Source organism: Calypte anna, chromosome 2 (genome assembly GCF_003957555.1).
Source record: "Calypte anna isolate BGI_N300 chromosome 2, bCalAnn1_v1.p, whole genome shotgun sequence".
NCBI lineage: Eukaryota > Metazoa > Chordata > Aves > Apodiformes > Trochilidae > Calypte > Calypte anna.
Genome location: NC_044245.1, coordinates 130,200,640 through 130,219,287, shown reverse-complemented (window position 1 = coordinate 130,219,287; position 18,648 = coordinate 130,200,640). Strand labels below are relative to the sequence as shown.

Genomic DNA, 18,648 nt, shown 5'->3' with positions numbered 1-18,648 from the left:
TCCTGCTATGGTTCTGAATACACCTGAAAGCAGCCCAAACTTTACTGTAAAATGTAATGGACACTGAACACATCATATGCAAGAACCCTCCAGTGTGTCCTCAAAATAACATGAAAAATACAACCCCCCAAAAAGGAAATAGCAGAGATAAGAAGTGCAAAACAAAAGCTTTAATATTATCTCATCAAACGTGTGGCTTCTGTATTGCCTGCTTTTAAAAATGAACAGATATACCTCTTGTATGCTTATCTTCTTCCTTTGCTTTTGTTGACCACCAGCTGCAGTGCTGCTGTCATGGTTCAGCAGTTGGGTTACCTCCTCTAGTTCCATTTTTGCTTCGACAACATATGGATCTATGAGAAGTACTCTGTTGAAATCATCAATACTGGCTTGGTAATCCTGTAATTAGAAGGCAAAACAGATTTTTTCATAAGCACAACACTAGAAAAATACATTTGAACTACCATATTGTCCTTTACAATAAATAAAACCAAAAATGCTAGGATTTCATATTAAGTAGACAAAAATAATCTAAACAGAGATGTGTAATTTCATTAGAGGGGGAGAAGCAGATTGAGTATGAGTTTGACATTGTTTTGTGACTAAGTACTTCTGTATTGAATACGTAATATGAACTAATTTATTCTGAGTTGTATATTCCCTGTATCAGAGGACAGATCATTGAAGGCTGCTGCTTTCAAGCATAATTGTTTCCAGAGTTACAGTTCCTCAAGATTAATACAATTTAAGTTCATCAACAGTCTGCATACTTGGCCAATAAAAGAAAGTTTAATTAAGTTTAAATTAAAAATATACCACATCTTCCTGGTCTTCAATCCAACAGACCATCTCTTACAGCTTAAGAAGGGAAATTTTTGCTGCTGCTTGAGAAGATTTGGATTACATTATGAACTTTGGGATAAACAGGATTAGAAAGACAAACATGAAGATAAGAGTGGCATTAGTACACAGTTCATCAATAAGCAGTCTTGTCATTTGTTTTGTGGTTTTATTTCAAATTTTGGCATTAGAAATTATTTTTTTAAAACCAAATTTTCTGGAAAGATCAAGTAAATAGCACTAATTTTAAGGAAGACTGAAATATCACAAGGAGGGCTGGAAATGTCACTTGTGTGCTGGAATGTCAAAAATAAGGATGAAATGTAACAGTAAACAGTCATAGACCATGCAAACAGTAAAAAAGTTAACATAATTTACTTCTGTACAGGACCTAATTTTAATTCTGTTCCCTGGCAGTATCATAAGGTTCTGTAAGTCATTCCTATTATGAACAAAATCCTCATGTACCAGCTGAGGTATTTCCTCTGCATCTCAACTGTAATAAAAAGCTCTAGTGTACAAGTCACAGTCTCTTCCCTACACAGAATATTTTGTTCAGTACTGATGACCAGTATTCAAGGTGCAGAGACACTTCAGTAAGTCTGTAAGTGAAATGAAGTCTCCTGTGTCATGAAAGAAGAGTAAGAGAACTAGAATTATTTAGCCTCAGCAAATGACTGCAGAAATGGGGCAGATTGCTTTAATCATAAAACAGCTGCTAATTAAGCAGTACCTTTTTAGTGCAATGTGAAGACTGACAACTACAGAGAAAGGAGATTCTGGAACAGACTTCTGGAAGTGATCACAAGGATAAGCAAACAACCAACCCTCCTGGATTTAAAATTGCAGCTTGCCAGACTTCTCCACAAAGATGGTGCAAGACTTGTGCCCAAAGCAAAAGACTGGATGATCAGCTCTAGGAGATGCAGTCTGCAGTCCTATGTCCCATGTTATAGTTCAGATTCATCACCCAAGCATGATTTGTTCCTGATCTGCCCTCAACTACATCTCAGTAAATCTGTGGAAAAAACCCAACCTCTCTTACTACATTAAATTCCACAGCTTAGTTAGGTCTTTGCCAAACCATATGCTTTTAGCTTGAAAAATTTTTAATTACAGAGTAATTTGTCAACCTCAAATCACTTTTGTTGCTCTCTCTGGTTTTACAAATCACTCACATCCCTGGAATTAGAAATAAGGAAGGCATTAAATCCAACCACAAAAGAATGTTTTGGATTCCCCAGCTCAGAATGGTCTGAAGGAATCCACCAGAAGTGTGTTTCAGGCTATGTCTTCAATAATATAAAAATAGGATTTTTTTCCTAGGATTTAAAAAAAAGCAAAAGTTATTTCTCCAATTCTTGACATTCTTCATTAGTTTGTAATTCCCTTTTTTGACTGGTAGACTCACTCTCTAACTGCCCATATTTATATTATTTTTTTATCAACTTCAACACCATAGGGGTATGGATGAGTAGTACAAGGCAGCTTGGCACAATTACAGAAAAGATTTGACACAAAATAAAGACTTCTCACCTTCTTTGAAATCAATTGGAAATTAATTTAATTTTTGAAATTAAATTTGAAACTTTCCCAAGTTTCATACCTATTGTAACAGGAAAATCTTTATCAAAAACAACATTTATCCCATGGTTTTTACAACCTGCATTTGGAATTACAACATGGGATGAGAATAGGCCAGTATACTGCTGAGCACAAACAGCAGATTACTTGTCCTCAAGTAATCTGTAAACTGAGAGACATCCAGGTAATTTTTTAAGGGACTAAAGGTAATGGAGGTCTGAAGCAAGTATTCCTTGGATGGATGCTGCTGGAACATGACAGATGCTTGGAGTGATCCCTTCCAGGTGTAAAGAGCAACAAGGCAGAAAGAACTTAAAATGCTTCTTTAGATGGCTGTAAAATTTAATGCAAAGTAGATGATGACAGCTGCCATCACAAGCCAAAAGAAGTGAGAAGCTGACAATACACTAACAGGTAAGAGCTGACAGGTAGGGTAAGGATGGCTATCAAAGACTTATCAAGCCTAGAGGTTAATTACCTCCACTGGAGAACTATCAGAGGGATGAGAAAAAGAAGCCACATGGTTCAAGTGCCAGAATACAAGATGTTCTGTCACACTGACGATGGAGATGAGCAATGAAAGTCTGCATTTGTGAAGATCAGGTAAAAGGATACTCAAAAAACTGTATGCAAGGTGAGCAGAGCACAGACAACACCACTAGGTAGATGGAAAAAGCTGAGCCTCCACACTGTCTACAGAGTAAAAAAGCAGATTACTGATTAAAGTTCATGCATTTGGAGAAGGAAGAGAGAGAAGATAATAAAACCTCTGGCTTAATATGGCAAACATTCAAATATGAGCTGATGCCAAAACACACAGCTTGAGATTTGAGTTTGGACAGATGAATCATAGAATCATAGAATCATAGAATAGGCTGGGTTGGAAGGGACCTCAGAGATCGAGTCCAACCCTTGATCAACTACCGCCACAGTCACTAGACTATGGCACTGAGTGCCATATCGAGTCGCTTTTTAAATGTCTCCAGGGACAAAGAGTCCACCACCTCCCCAGGCAGCCCGTTCCAATGTCTGATCACCCTTTCCGTGAAAAAATTCTTTCTAATATCCAATCTGAACTTCCCCTGGCACAATTTAAGACCATGCCCTCTTGTCTTACTGAGAGTTGCCTGGGAAAAGAGACCAACCCCCGCCTGGCTCCATCCTCCTTTCAGGTAGTTGTAGAGAGCAATGAGGTCTCCCCTGAGCCTCCTCTTCTTCAGGCTGAACAGCCCCAGCTCCCTCAGCCTCTCCTCATACGATCTGTGTTCGAGTCCCTTCACCAGCTTGGTTGCCCTCCTTTGGACCTGTTCGAGGACCTCAATATCCTTCTTGAACTGAGGGGCCCAGAACTGAACTGAACCAGTACTCAAGGTGTGGCCTTACCAGGGCTGAGTACAGGGGCAGAATCACCTCCCTGGACCTGCTGGTGACGCTGTTCCTGATACAGGCCAGGATGCCATTGGCCTTCTTGGCCACCTGGACACACTGCTGGCTCATGTTCAGCTTCCTGTCAATCCAGACTCCCAGGTCCCTTTCTGCCTGGCTGCTCTCAGCCACTCTGTCCCCAGCCTGTAGCGCTGCATAGGGTTGTTGTGGCCAAAGTGCAGGACCCGGCACTTGGCCTTGTTCAACCTCATCCCATTGGAGTCAGCCCATCTCTCCAGTCTGTCCAGGTCCCTCTGAAGAATCCTCCTGCCTTCCAGCTGATCAACACTTCTCCTCAGCTTGGTGTCATCAGCAAACTTGCTGATGATGGACTCAATCCCCTCATCCAAGTCATCAATGAATATATTGAACAGGACTGGGCCCAGCACTGATCCCTGGGGGAAAACGCTGGTGACCGGCCGCCATCTGGAAGCAGCCCCGTTCAGCACCACTCTCTGGGCCCGGCCCTCCAGCCAATTCTTAACCCAGTGCAGAGTACGCTTGTCCAAGCTGTGGGCAGCCAGCTTTCTCAGGAGGATGCTGTGGGAGACGGTGTCAAAGGCCTTGCTGAAGTCCAGATAGACCACATCCACAGCCTTACCCTCATCCACCAGGCGGGTCACTTGATCATAAAAGGAGATCAGGTTGGTCAGACAGGACCTGCCCTTCCTAAACCCGTGCTGGCTGGGTCTGATCCCCTGTCCATCCTGCAGGTGCTGTGTGATTGCCCCCAGGATGATCTGTTCCATAACCCTGCCAGGCACTGAGGTCAGGCTGACAGGCCTGGAGTTTCCCGGCTCTTCCTTCCGGCCCTTCTTGTGGATTGAAAGACTTGGGGAGAATCCATTTGTCACCAGCAAAGATGCAGTAGCAGACTGGGATACCCAAAAGTATTTTAGAACATTAGAACAGATTTGAAACTTGCTTAACCAATCTCTAGTCAAACCAATATTCTTGTGTCTTCTCAAACGATTCCAGCCAACGTGCAATTTATGTTGCAATAACATTTTTATGTATGCCTTATGCTCTACAGAATAACAAACCACCCACACTGCATACTTTGTTTGTATACACCCATTAACTACCACTACCTGGCTGCCTTTGAAGGGGATAAGCAAGTTCAGAAGTGGTTAAGAATACCTGTCATGTTCTTTTTCCTCACCTGTACTCCTTTGAACGCTAGTGCTCTTCTGTAAAAAGCTTTAATATTAGAATCTTCTTTCTGAAGAACATGATCACAATCCTGCTTAGCCTCTTCATATTTACACAGTTTCAAGTAACAGAGAGCTCTAGCACAGAAAAACAGAATACACTGCAATATAAGTAAAATCTACAAAGCTGTAGTGCCAATAGTATCTGACTCATAAATGTTAATTACAATAATTCACAAAAATTCAGTCTCCATGTGGTATTTTTTGTGGTACATCAAACCCAGTAAGTAGTAATAAACCACTGGATTAACTTAGAGAAGGCCAATTCCTGCAATAAAAGTCAAAATTCAAGTACAACTAATGCTTGAAGTTAGGCAAATACGCATTTTAAAAGTAGATCCTAAGTTAGGGCATGAAAATATGGTAATGGCTATAGTATGGATTTCATATAGGCATTCCAGTAAAAAAGTGCTCCATATTACATAGGCAATAATGCTTTCTGCACCTAATTGTTACTTTGAAGTCTCCTAGACAAGTACTGGTCTAATAAAATCCTCCTTAGTTTGTGAAACCTGATAAGATTACAGCATAATAAATTAATTAAGTCAACCTTTAAAATATTGCCAATTTATGACCGTGTTCCTACTTTTATTTTCTCAAAACGTAGATTTTCTCTGAACTATTACTCTTCATATTTGACATACTGCCACTACATGTTAGTTTTTAATTAAAATCATAACAGTGTTCTCAAACAATGCTGTAAAATGCTATGCTAATTATAACTGCTAGTACTGCTTATTCTTTTTATATAAAGATTTTAAGATATACATCAGTGATACTAATACTTGCTCCCCTTGGGAAAATAACACAGTTGAACAAAAAAATCAATTTCGTTATGAGAAACACTCCTCAAGGAGGGAAAAAAAACCCTCCTTTTTTTACAAGTGACTGAAGGGATGCTAAAACTCGATGAGGAAATATAATTACTGTTATCCCACAAAGCAGGGATAGGCTTTGGATCTTTACCTGTTAGTGTAGACCGTACATTCCTCAGTATTTAATTTCAGGCATTCACTGTATTTATCTACAGCTTCTTCGTATTTACCCATTTTTACAAAATCATTCCCTTCACTTTTTAATGCCTTGAACTTCTCCTCAGCTTCCTCACCTGCATTGCAAGAGGATCACAGTGTTACATAAGAAAGTCAGTTCATTACGGGTAGCTGAGTAATCTACACAGACTAAGAATAAATGCCTGGCAACTGGAATAACTTTATCAGTCTGTACATTGCAATTTCTGCCCCAGATCTCCCAGATGCTCTAAGGCAGACATAAACCACCATATCTCATTCTTCCCTATGCACCAGGGTAACTATTTTGCTGAAAATAATGGGAATGCAACTGCCCACTCTACGTGTTCACTTCCATCTGCCCCTTCTGAGTGGCTGAGAGGGACCATGTACCTCCCCTGAGCCACCTCTTTTATTGGCAACAGTGGAGACTTAACCAGCAGGATTAAAGGCCACCTAGATCCATCATCCCATCAATGTGGCCATAATTTGGTCTAACATTCTTTCTGCAAGCAGCTACCTACCACACTTACTATGCTAAACTGACAATGACAGTCACATCAGTAGAGATTAGTGATCCATCAGTAATATTCTGATAGTAAAAGATGTTTTGAGGAACCTGAAAACACCTGACTATACTTTCTAACATTGTGTTCTTCCCTAATTGTCCTTCCTTCTGAACTACACATTATTTGTTGCATATGCTTCTGAGTTAGACCACAATTTTTAGCTATGTTTGCAGTGGAAAATCAACCCTGACTATAGTTTCACATCTCTGTTGACAGTGAACAGTTATTAGTAAAAGAGCTCTAAATAAAGCTCTAAATAAATTATAATGGAAAAATCTATTTTTCATACCTTGCTAAAGAACATGAGCCCCTGACAAGCTTCAGGTTTTAAGCACTGCATATAACAAGATAGTTTTAACCAACATTTAACTCACTGAGTTCTTTTATAACAACATGGCAGCCTCCTGTGTGGACTTGAGGTAAAAGTTAAATAACAACATGAAACCAGAACAGAATCATGCATGAAACACAACTAAACTGTAACTGAAGACAAACAGACAATTGCTGAAAAGTGTCAGCCAACAGCAATGCTTAGCTATTACCTGAAGTTTATTACTAATTCACTTGTGACATCAGCTACTACCATTTCATCCCACTGATTTAGTACACATTCATGAAGGCAACAACAACCTTAACGTCTGCCTTAATGTCACTTCTTCTGTGAATAAAATAGTTACACAGCCTGAATTGAGTATTTCTAAAAACAAAGCCTAACCACAGCACACTTGATCTGAAGTTGATTGAGACATGTGCCACAGATCACACTTCATGAAGACAGTGCCAGACAGTTTCCTAAGCTTCTTAACAGGCTAAACACAATCACTGGTGTTCTCAGGAGCCACTTATCTGTGTAATTTTTATTATGATGATCTTCAAATTCTCTCTTATAAAGATCTGAATTTAGTACTTAAAAGGTTTAGATTAAATAGATTGGCTGTACATTGAAAGAAAAATTCCACAAGTTGTATTCCTTAACAACAGAAAAAGCCTGGAGTATAATCAGTACAACAAAAAGCACTTTTCAAGCTAAGCATTTATATTTAATAGCAACAGTTGTGAAAATACCATTTTTCTACTTAATTTTAAAAAAACAAGTTAAACACAATAGCTGCCCAGTCCCTAAGAGTGATGAATCAGTAATGACATGCACTGACAAGTGCTATGAATTTATCAATTAAACTGATCTTAAATTAAACAACATGCCTCATGTTTCTTAAATGAAAAGCAATTCTCTGCAGTGTTACTACAGTTAAGTGTGCAGTATTATTCAAATCACATATAAACCGTATTATCACAAGTTTCTAGACCATGCTTTATTCTTGAGAAATAATGTCCAGTTCTTATACATGCACGTATTTGAAAATTGTCTTCTTTTTTTACATCAGCTACAGACAGATTCAATGCTATCTGAAATATCACCTTTAAAGCCACTGAGCCTGAAGTGCCTGTGCTCAGCACTTCCCTGCTCTGCCTCCTCAGTCACCCCTCAGGTGGCAAGTGCCCAAGGGTGCTGGTTATATGAGGAATTGACTATTGCTGTAATTCATTATGGACAGCTAACCCTGTCACTGCTACATATTTGCCCAGTCAGATTGTCTTCAGCACTACTTTTCTTTTTTAAATAAACTCAAAGGGAAACCAGTTATCAGTCAAGTAGGAGTAAAAAAATTATACAGTTAACATAGTTAAGGCCTTCCTTTGCAAAAAAGAGTGTTTAACGTCAATAAAAGCTGAACCAGAAAGGTTCCTTCACCTGGTTTACTGGAGGAGAACTATAGAAACTACTATGAAGGGGAAAAAAAACAAGAGAAAAAAAAGTGCCCTAAAGCAGTTAGGCACCCAGCACTTACATGTAAACAGGTCCAACATTAGCATCTTTAAAAGGTGACTACTAAATGGCTACTGTCAAAGTCACAATACATTGTAAAAAAAAATAAATAAATAAAACCTCCTCAAACAGTGTTCTGTAACTCATTTGTACATCCACTGGCCATCAGAGGCCTTTCTATTCTGAAGAGTTGAGCAATGCTTTCAAGCACAATTAAATGACACCTATAAATGATGCATCTGATTCTGTTACTGAAGCTGGGTGTTCACTTGTTCAGGTCATGGGGTTTTTTTGGGAAAACTCAGTTATAACTGTGTGATGTCAGGGAAAGTTGTGGTAGTACTCAATACACAGCTGATACTATTTCTGCTATACTTGATTTTATGTGACTTCAGAAATTACATCAAATCATAGAATCACAGAATGGTTTTGGTTAGAAGGGACATTAAAGACCATATAGTTCCAACCCCCCATGCATGGTCAGGGACACCTCCCACTAGAGCAGGCTGCTCAAAGCCCAATCCAAACTGATCTTGAACACTCCAAGGAAGGGGGTACCCATAACTTCCCCAGACAACCTGTTCTCACCACCTTCACACTTAAGAATTTCTTCCTAATGTCTAACCTAAATCTACCCTCTTCAAATTCAAAACCACTCCCTCTTGTCCTATCACTAAAAGCCAGCATTCCTGTAGGCCCCTTCAGGTACTGGAAGGCTACTACAAAGTCTCCCCAGAGCCTTCTCTTCTCCAGGCTGAACAACCCCAGCTCTCAGCCTTGTCCTTACAGGAGAGTGATCCAGCCCTCTGATCATCTTTATGGCCCTCTTCTAGACTTGTCCTAACAGCTCCATGCCTTTCTTGTGTTGGTGGCTCCAGAACTGGACACAGTGCACCAGATGGAGTCTCGCAAGAGCAGAGTGGGAGAATCACTTCTTTCAACCTGCTGGCCACGCTTCTTTTGGTGCAGCCCAGGATATGGTTGGCTTTCTGGGCTGCAAGTGCACATTGCTGGCTCATACTGAGCTTTTTATCAACCAACAGTGCTAAGTCCTTCTCCTCAAGGCTGTTTTCAACCCATTCTTTTCTCTTCTACAGTGGGTGGATCTCCCTTCTTCCAGTCCCTATCTTTGACTTCTGCAACTTGGCTGGTGTGGCCAGAGCTTTTGGTGGTGAAGACTGAGGCAGAAAGTCATTGAGTATCTCGGCCTTCTCCGTACCCTGCATAACCAGGTCTCCTGTTTTCTTCTAGAGAGGGCCCGTATTTTCCCTAGTCTGCCTCTTGAACACTTCTTGTTGCCCTTGGCAACAAGGTTTAATTTAACAAGGTCCTGGCCAGGTTTAATTCTACCTGGGGTTTAGCTTTCCTAACCTGATCCTTGGCTTCTTGGACAGCTTCTTTGTATTCCTCCCAGACTACCTGCCCTTGCTTCCACCCTCTGTAGACTTTCTTTATACATCTGTATAAGTGTGTCCAGGAGCTCCTTGTTCATGCAGGTTTCCTGGCATTCTTGCCTGCCTTCTTTTTTCTTGGGATGTATGGTCCTGGGCTTGGAGGAGGTGATACTTGAACACTGACCTGCCCTCTTGGGCTCCTCTCCCATCTAGGATTTTAGCCCATGATACCATACCAAGTAGACCCTGAAGAGGTCAAAGTCTGCTCTCCTGAAGTCTAGGGGAGTGAGCCTGCTGCACAGCCTTCTTGTTGCCTTGAGGATCCTGTATTCTATAACTTTGTGGTCCCTGCAGCCAAGACTGCCCTTAAGCTTCAATGTCCACAAGCCCATCCTTTTAGTGAGAACTAGGTTGAGCCTAGCACCTTTTCTAGTTGAGTCCTCTATCACTTGGAGAAGGAAGTTGTCATCAGTAAATGTCATCCAGGAATTTCCTGGATTTATGGTGCCTTGCTCTGTTGTCCCTCCAGCAGACATTGGAGGGCTTGGAATTCCCCCGTGAGGACCACAGCCTGTGCATGGGAAGATGCTCCCATGGGACTGCAGAGAGCCCTGTCTGCTTGGTCATCCTGGCCTCTAGCCGACTCCCACTCTCACATCACTGCCCCTGTTTTCCCTTTAACTCTGACCCATAAACTCATACATAAGCTCATACCCTGACCCATACGCACTGCAAACTACATAAATTGCCTTAAATATTGTAGATGTGCTTCCATAAAGTACATTAAATCAAATCACATAAAAGATCATCATCTAATTTGGCTTTCTTTGACATTATTAAATCATATTCCATTTCTCAATTAACATTATTTTCTGGTTGGTATATATACTTGCATTAGCTATACATACGATTCATCTGTAACTGTTCTTCTCTGTTGGTATCTGCAGTACTTCCTGGCTTATTTTCTGAAGTAGTGTCTCCTCCATCCCACATGTGTAGCTGAGCAGCTACTGGGACAGCTGGAATTGGTGGCAGTTTCTCCCTCCAATTGGGACCATCCTGATCTATTAACGTCTTTGTTATTCTGAAAGAGAAAAGTCTCACAAACATGACTTTTCACATATTTAACTCATGCTTTATTAACTTGCATCCAAATGGAATAATGGTTCCAATTTTTAAAAAGACAACTGGACAATCATCTTTAAGATTATTTTGTAAAAATATTGTCACAGAAGTCAAAAAGTATTGCATTCATTTAAGAACTAGACTTCTTCCACTTATTAGAGTATTTATGCTAGTATTTAGAAGACAAGAAGCTGACTTGTGTCACCTGTAAATATTTAAGCAAATGACTGATTTTGCAACTAAGCTCTAAATATTGTGTATAGCATGCAATAATGAAATAGAAAAAAACCTGATGTATTTATTTTGTTTACTCTTCTCAGCTGTTCATAGGTGTTTTAGTAACAAGTTTAGATTACAGTAAGGTCAGACAAAGTGTGGTACCTAAACTTGCCAATGTCAGATGAAACCTCTTACACAACAGTTCTCTAAATAAACAATGCAGGTCACAAAGTATGTACCTAACTTGCACTAAATACAAGTCATAAATATGTCAACTGGTCATTCTTTATCCTCATGTAAAAATGCAAGTAAAATATATAAAACCTGTTTAGTCTTTCTTAAACCAACATAAATACATAAGGCTGTCAACTATTTCAATACATGAGAGGTTTAATCCAAAATCCATTCAAGTGGTAGTTTCCCATTACTGTAATAGATTTTGGAGAAAGACCTAAGAACATAATTAAAAAAGCCACAGAAGACTTCACAGTTGCATTACAATTTTGGTAGTGTTTTTCAAAAGAAATAAAAATATATTAAGCAACAATGAGGATAATAGCAAGATAAACATCTTCTAATCTCAAAATGAGCTTAAGTATCTAATAAATCTAATAATAAATCTAATGCCTACTTTAACAAAGGAAAACTCTACATTGAGGAAAAAGCAAGTCATGCTGATACTATAGCAAATAAATCTGGAATTTGTATATCAGGTGCACTTCCATCTAACACAGGTATAAGAAACATGCTACATGAATACACATTAAAAAAATAGAATGAGCCCTGAATGCGACATGAAGAATGAGATAGAATGAGTATAAATTACCCAACTGAATCTTCTTGCTTAGTTTTGTGTTTTAAAAAATACTTTAGTAGCAATTATATTAAAAAAAGCCTCAGTATAATGCTATGGCAGAGTACTGAGGACCAAATTCTTTTCTCATTAAGATCTGAAGGAAAAAACAACAGAAGCAGCAGCACCTGTCCTAATCCTCCTCATTGTAAAACAGATCAAAATATTTTAAAGAACAGTACAGATTAAAAAGGAAGTTCAAAGAGCTATGAAATATGTGCTTTTATGTATTTCATAATGCTCCATGAAATATAAAATTTTTTATTTCTGAATTGAATATAAGCTTCCTTATATAGAATACACAAAGAATATCCCATTTCACAGAATTACCTAGTTGCTTCATTCTAAGTTGTTGTTCACTTGTCCTAAGTGAACAGGACAAGTATTTTTCTATGTGGTAGCTGCACATGCCCTCCCAGAGGCTCTGCTCTACCTGTATCATTACTAAGAGGTATCTTATAGAACGTAACAACAAAGCAGCCTGTCCAGGTTCTGGTTTGCTCTAATTTTAATAAACTATAGGGTTTTTAATAGCCTGAATTCAACTGTTAAGGAAAGTGTGGCACACCACCATAAATTAAACAGCCCTAAGATTTATTCTGTTTATTTTAATAGAGGACAAAACTTTGCACTTCATATTAAAAAGGCAATTAATTACATCTAGGTATTTTCCATAGAAAATAACAATTATCTACAGTAAAGCAGGGTCCCTTTGACCTCCTGTTTAGTTTTTCTCCATTTGGCATAGTGGGCTTAAAAATTTACACCAAAAATTATCTAATTCATAGAAATTAACTGAAAGGACCCTGCAGTCTTTGATGATAGATAAACTTCTTGTAATATAATTATCTAAGAACAGTCATTTACAAAACTACGTACCTTTGAGCTGGGGTTAGCTTAAAAAGCACATCTGTCTCATGAAAAAGCTGGGAGAAAGACATTCATTCCCCAGCACCAACACTCAGTTTTCTGGGTGCAGTTTTCTAGTTTATCACAAATTTATTTGTACAGTACAATACTCATATGGGACTTTGTAATAAAAACTCCCAAGCTACCAAGACAATTTGCTAACTGATAGTGAAGGAGCTGAGACAACTGGAATGAAGATTCAATTCAGTAAATGGGAATGCATAAAGATACTGCTCCACGTTAAAGCTTCTGTAGTGTTTCTAACTGTGAAAAGCAAGTAACAAAACACTAAAGAGGAAATTCAAATACTCAAAGTAGGAAATCCATGGATATTCACAAAGCTAGGAAAATGCCACTAGTTAAAAGCATGCTGGAAATGCATTTTCCTGTGACTTGGCACACACTGTTAAAAGAAAGTGTCTTTCAATTTATCTAAAAATCACCTCAGGATAACCACTAAAGACACAATTGAACATCACCTAATCAACATGATAAACACTCAAATAATTGTTCGTACTTGTTTTCAGTTGGCTTCTCATAAAAATACGTACTTACGTTTTTAATTTCTTGATCATTTTGCAATCAAAAGAAAATAAAGGCTCTCTATTATCAGATAGAGGCTTCATATTAAAAAATCTACTTATTTTATGTGAAGATTATTGGAAATATCAGACTGAACAGCCATTTGATTCTAAGATTTTTATAAAGCCTGCTTTATACAGGTAAGTACAGAAAGACAAACCTTAACATGATTTACCAAAACCATCCTCAGACACAAGTGCGTTGATGAGTTCTTCCTGTCAGTTTTCTACTGCATCACCATACAATTTCCCCCAAGAACTTAAAAACAAAGAAATTCTCCACTAAAAGCAGAGTATTTGTAACAGAAAAAAAAATTAAATTACATGTTGGAGGTTAAGTTAGAAGGCAGTAGACTAAATATTATAATTTGTTAAAATTAATTTTAAAGAAAGGTCTGTTACTTTGGAAATCAAATTATCACTTTGGTAAATAATTTCAGTTTAATTAATAAATTATAAATATTACAAAATAAATTCCAGTAAAATTTCAACTGTGCAGGAGATCCGTGCTTTAGAAACTAAGAATTTGCAAGCAAAAATGAATTACCAGCAGAAGAGAAGAAGGAAGAAGCAGCTGAAATAAGGTGATGGGTTGCCAGGGAGGAAAGAGTAATGAGCAGTGAAGCTAAAAACATAAGGAAGGCCTAGAGAGGAGAAAAGGAAGAGTGTTAAGGAAAAAAAAGGAAACAAGCTTATTACCAAGCAAGTTACAAGACAAGGAGGAGTATGAAAAGATAATCTACAGATAAAATAAGCCAAGAAGATTTAAAAAATAAGTTTAATCATCACACAGGTACCAGGTCAAGCAGTTACCTCACTAACACAAGTGCACTACTGTCAGCACAGACAAGGGAGATCACTAACAATTTGCTAGTAAAAACAAAAACACTTCTAAGAGGGGATGGTAAGGTGTCATAATCTCCTTTGGCCACCTCTGTTCAAATAAACAGAATTTAAAGATATTATGGACTCCTGGGTAATGAAGTAATATTGTAAGTGCACATGGCCTTGTCTTAAAAAGAAAAAAGGTACTAGATTCCACTGTTAAAAGCTGCATGCATGTGGGTTCCTGCTCAATGAGTAATAGCTGTTCTGCTTTCATAAATAATTTCTTTGCCCACTAAAAAAGGAACAGGAAAGAAAAGGAAATAAATATTCCTGTAATCCTCACTCTTCAGCACTAACTACATGTTAACAGGAACATCATTACTATAGTGTGTATGCACTGATTTTACACTCTTAAATTATATAGATATTGAGACATCTCTCTTGGTAGCAAAAATTAATGTGGAGGTATTAACACTAAAGTTAAAATAATATTAAATTATATTTTTTACACCTCTAAACTTTGCAGCCAAATGCTGTATTAAGCTACTTCAGTGTTTATGGAACTGCAGCACACTGAACACATATTTCCCAATTGCCACAGGAAGAGTGATAATTAAAAAAAGAAATAGAAATGTCAGACAAAAGTTATGGACCTTGAAATATTACTTTGCATGGTATCAAAAACAAGTTAGGAAAGAAAGCAAGTTGAAGGATCAGTTAAAAAAGCCATTAAAGTACTACATTTTTAAAACAGAAAGTGACATAGTGCTGGCAGAGGAAAACTGTGAAGCTAAGGGAAAACAACTAAATAAACCCACCAGTCTTCCAGTCATATATAACACACTTTGCTGTGATAACCCCTGTCTCTGAAGAATACAGGACAGAGGAAAAACATAAACCAAACAAAACTGAGCTTCTTTTCCAGTTGGACCAATTCAAATAGAAAATCTGGAAGTGGATTTACCTGTTAGCACTGTCGTTTGCTGCCTGGATGCTGCTGTCTATTTGTAGGACTGTTTTGTAATCAACGTATGCCTGCCTGTACTGCTCCAGGGACTCATTGGCCATTGCTCGCCGTAGAAGAGGCTTAAGGGCAAACGGCTGAAGCTCCAGAGCTCTGGAGTAAACAAAAGAGAAATGCAGATTTGAAACAGTCACTGAAATATTATTATTAAAACTACTTTATGATATATACAACTATACATAATGACTTTGTGATTTCAGCTGGGCCTTACAGTAACATAACCAATGAAAAGGGGACTAAGTGGCTTATATGAATACCCTGAATGGCATGCAGTTATGAAATTGTTAATGCTTTTACTACAATTTACTCAAATCCCTGTCTTCCATCTGGAAAACTACTTTCATCACCAAGAAAATATTAATGTAATGGCAGTTGTTTAAGTGCAAAGCTATTTTACTTAAGGATACCTAGATCTATGGGGATTTTGCCTACATGACTTTAATTTACTCTTCCTTAGATGGAAGTACGCACATTAAAAAAAGTATGTAGTATGACACGAGTGACACCTATTTTCTTTGCTGAACAGCATCTCTGGGAAACCTGTGGTGATGTCCCACACTGTTCGTGGGGTAAAGGTTTTTCCTAAAACACACAGTCCAAGCTCTGTTTGGTTCAATTTTTATTGTTGTTTCCTGTCCTCCCATAATGCAGTGCCAGAAAGAGCCACAATCTATCCTATGCACAACCTCCCCATAGCTACTGGCAGGCTGCTCTTAGGACCCCTGCAAGTCAATCTTCTCTAAGCTGAACAAAACCAGCTCTCTTGGCCTCTCCTCTCCAGGCATGAGTTCCAGAGTTCACAACCACCTCAGTGGCACTTCACTGATCTCACTCCAGTTGATCACTGTCTTTCCTGTACTAGGGAAGCCAAAACCTAACCCAGTCATCATAGATGCCATCTATCCATTGCTGACTACATTGCTGACACTGGCTGGGAGTACAGGCCTTCTTTGCTGCAAATTGGCTTTGCACTGTAACTCCTCATATAGCTAAAGAAACAGTGATTTCTAGGGGTAAACATTTCCAATTTCAATTTCATAAACATTTCCAACATTCCATTTTTCTTTATTTTGCTGAGTGTATCTGAAAAATACAACAGCACACAACACCATAGACCTTAAAAATCTCTGCAAAAATGCTCAACATTCTGTAACTTAGAAGAGTAATAATGCAATTTTGGGCTCGTATATCAAGAATGAAAAAAAAACCAACCCTAAATAAACTCATAGAAAGTCAACGCTGTTCGACAAATAGCATCGGTGCAAATGGAAAACTACATTTCCAGCGTTCAATGCAAACATAACACAGACAGGAACCAAACCCATACCTCAGTACTAAATAAAATAACATTAGTGCATAAGAGCCCTATTTCACTTTCTGTAACAAGAATCAAAGGCACTCCTGATCAGATCCTTGAGACAAACAGGGGGGTTCCGATACACTTCCAAGCCCTAAATAGACAGACCTTAATAAAATATAAATGTTTGATACTTATTTTTATATCACTAATATAAACACCACAAGCTCTTTTACTTCAAAATCAATTAACCAGTTTGCAGAACATCCTTCACATTTTGTTGCCTATGTAAGATCTGCCTAACTCATGTGTGTTTGCAGTTCTGCAGTTGTGCTTCCCAGTCTCTAAATTATTTCTACCTCTGTTGTGTTCACTAAGCATCATGGGTCCTCCTATCCAGAAAATACCCACAACATTAAGGACACTTCACTAAGCAATAAGAAAATAAGCTTCTAATTGTTAAGAATACAAAACCCCAAACCTTTTTATTACTGTTAAAGTCCTACATAGTGCGAACTCATTTACAGGGAAATGTGATGGCCATTAAGTATGCCATCTTTTTTTATCAGCCAGCTGCTTACAGTCCTACATCTTTTTTGACAAAATATTGTTAACAAGTCAATTTTTTCAGGGTATATTTTCTGAAAACTTTTCTGTTAGATAAATAATATACAGTAAGCCAAATATTAATTAATACCTTTATTAACTAATATGCAATACATGCATATTTTATTATTAGGGTTTTGGTTTGGTTTTGAAGAGTTGGGTTGTGCTGTAAAAAACCCAGCTGCTTAATTAGTAAAATTTCAACTGTCTTGGGATCCTTTTCTGCACATTAAGCCTCAGTCTTACTAACTCCATCTACAAAAATATTAAAAAGACATTTATAAATACAGTAATAATTCAGAGGAAGGCAGTGTTTGCAAGCTATTGAACATGTCTGATTCTCTCTGACTCCTGTATCCTTAAAAGCCACAATAAGCACAAAGGATCTTAGCTCAATTTGTGAACAGCTGTAATTTCTCTTCATAGCTATGCCAAGTATATATTTAAAAAAACAAAACAACAAACCAAGCACAGAGAACAAACACATATACACCATATATATTATTGAAAGCAATTTACAACACAGTGATAAACATCTGGCTTAACAAAGTTTTTAAATGTAAATTACTACAGAGCATCACTGAAGTATGCCAGCTTTTGTATGGAAAATTTTAATCCTGCTATGCATTTCCATGTACACAAGAAGCCCAACAGTTGCCCTCACAGTAAGACAGTAAGTTAAAAGCTACTTCTTCCCTAGTTCTATATAATTGTTTACATAACTGACAAAGATACCTATAATTTAGTCATGGAATCAGACTTTGCTTAAGACTGCTCTAAGTCAAACTGCAATAACAATATATATCAGTTAAAGTGTTGAATCATCATCAAGGAATGTTGTTGCCCTACATGGGTGGTTGCAACTTACCTGTTACAATCCTGAATGCAGTCACTGCAGTTGCCTTCTTTAAGGTGACACGCTGCTCTGTTTGAGTACAAGATACTTAAATCCTCTGGACTTTGTTCTAGAAAAAGTTACAGTTAAAATCAAAGACCATTACTGAACTGGCACTCAGGAATTAGACTTCCATACTGTAAGCTGCACTGCAGTGATGCAGTTTGCTGACAATGCAAAGCTGCAAGGAGCTTTCCTTTATCATTTCACCCAGAATATGCAATTATTTAAACACATAAATAAAAGCAAACAGGTCTACCCTGAGGAAATGAAAATACTATTTCATGCAGCTTCCTATATTTTGTAAGAAGTGATCCTCTAATGATGACAAAGAATTTACTGCACAGATGCTCCTGCGAAAAATCCATGAATAGGCTAGGTTAGGTCATTTGTAGCTCCTTTTAAGTAGCCTAAATCTAGAAAGAATCCTAGATTTAAGTACAAGGTATT

The 18,648-nt window shown here is 38.0% G+C and overlaps 1 protein-coding gene across 1 annotated transcript in view; it reads right to left on the bottom strand.

Annotated features, from left to right (window-relative positions):
• The window catches only part of SPAG1 (sperm associated antigen 1), a 40,073-nt gene that overhangs the window by 2,709 nt on the left and 18,716 nt on the right, over positions 1–18,648 (bottom strand). Inside the window, 6 exon segments of the mRNA XM_030445483.1 lie at positions 235–399; positions 5,012–5,138; positions 6,027–6,168; positions 10,770–10,945; positions 15,341–15,493; positions 18,172–18,268. Of these exon segments, the coding sequence (XP_030301343.1) occupies positions 235–399; positions 5,012–5,138; positions 6,027–6,168; positions 10,770–10,945; positions 15,341–15,493; positions 18,172–18,268 (860 nt within the window).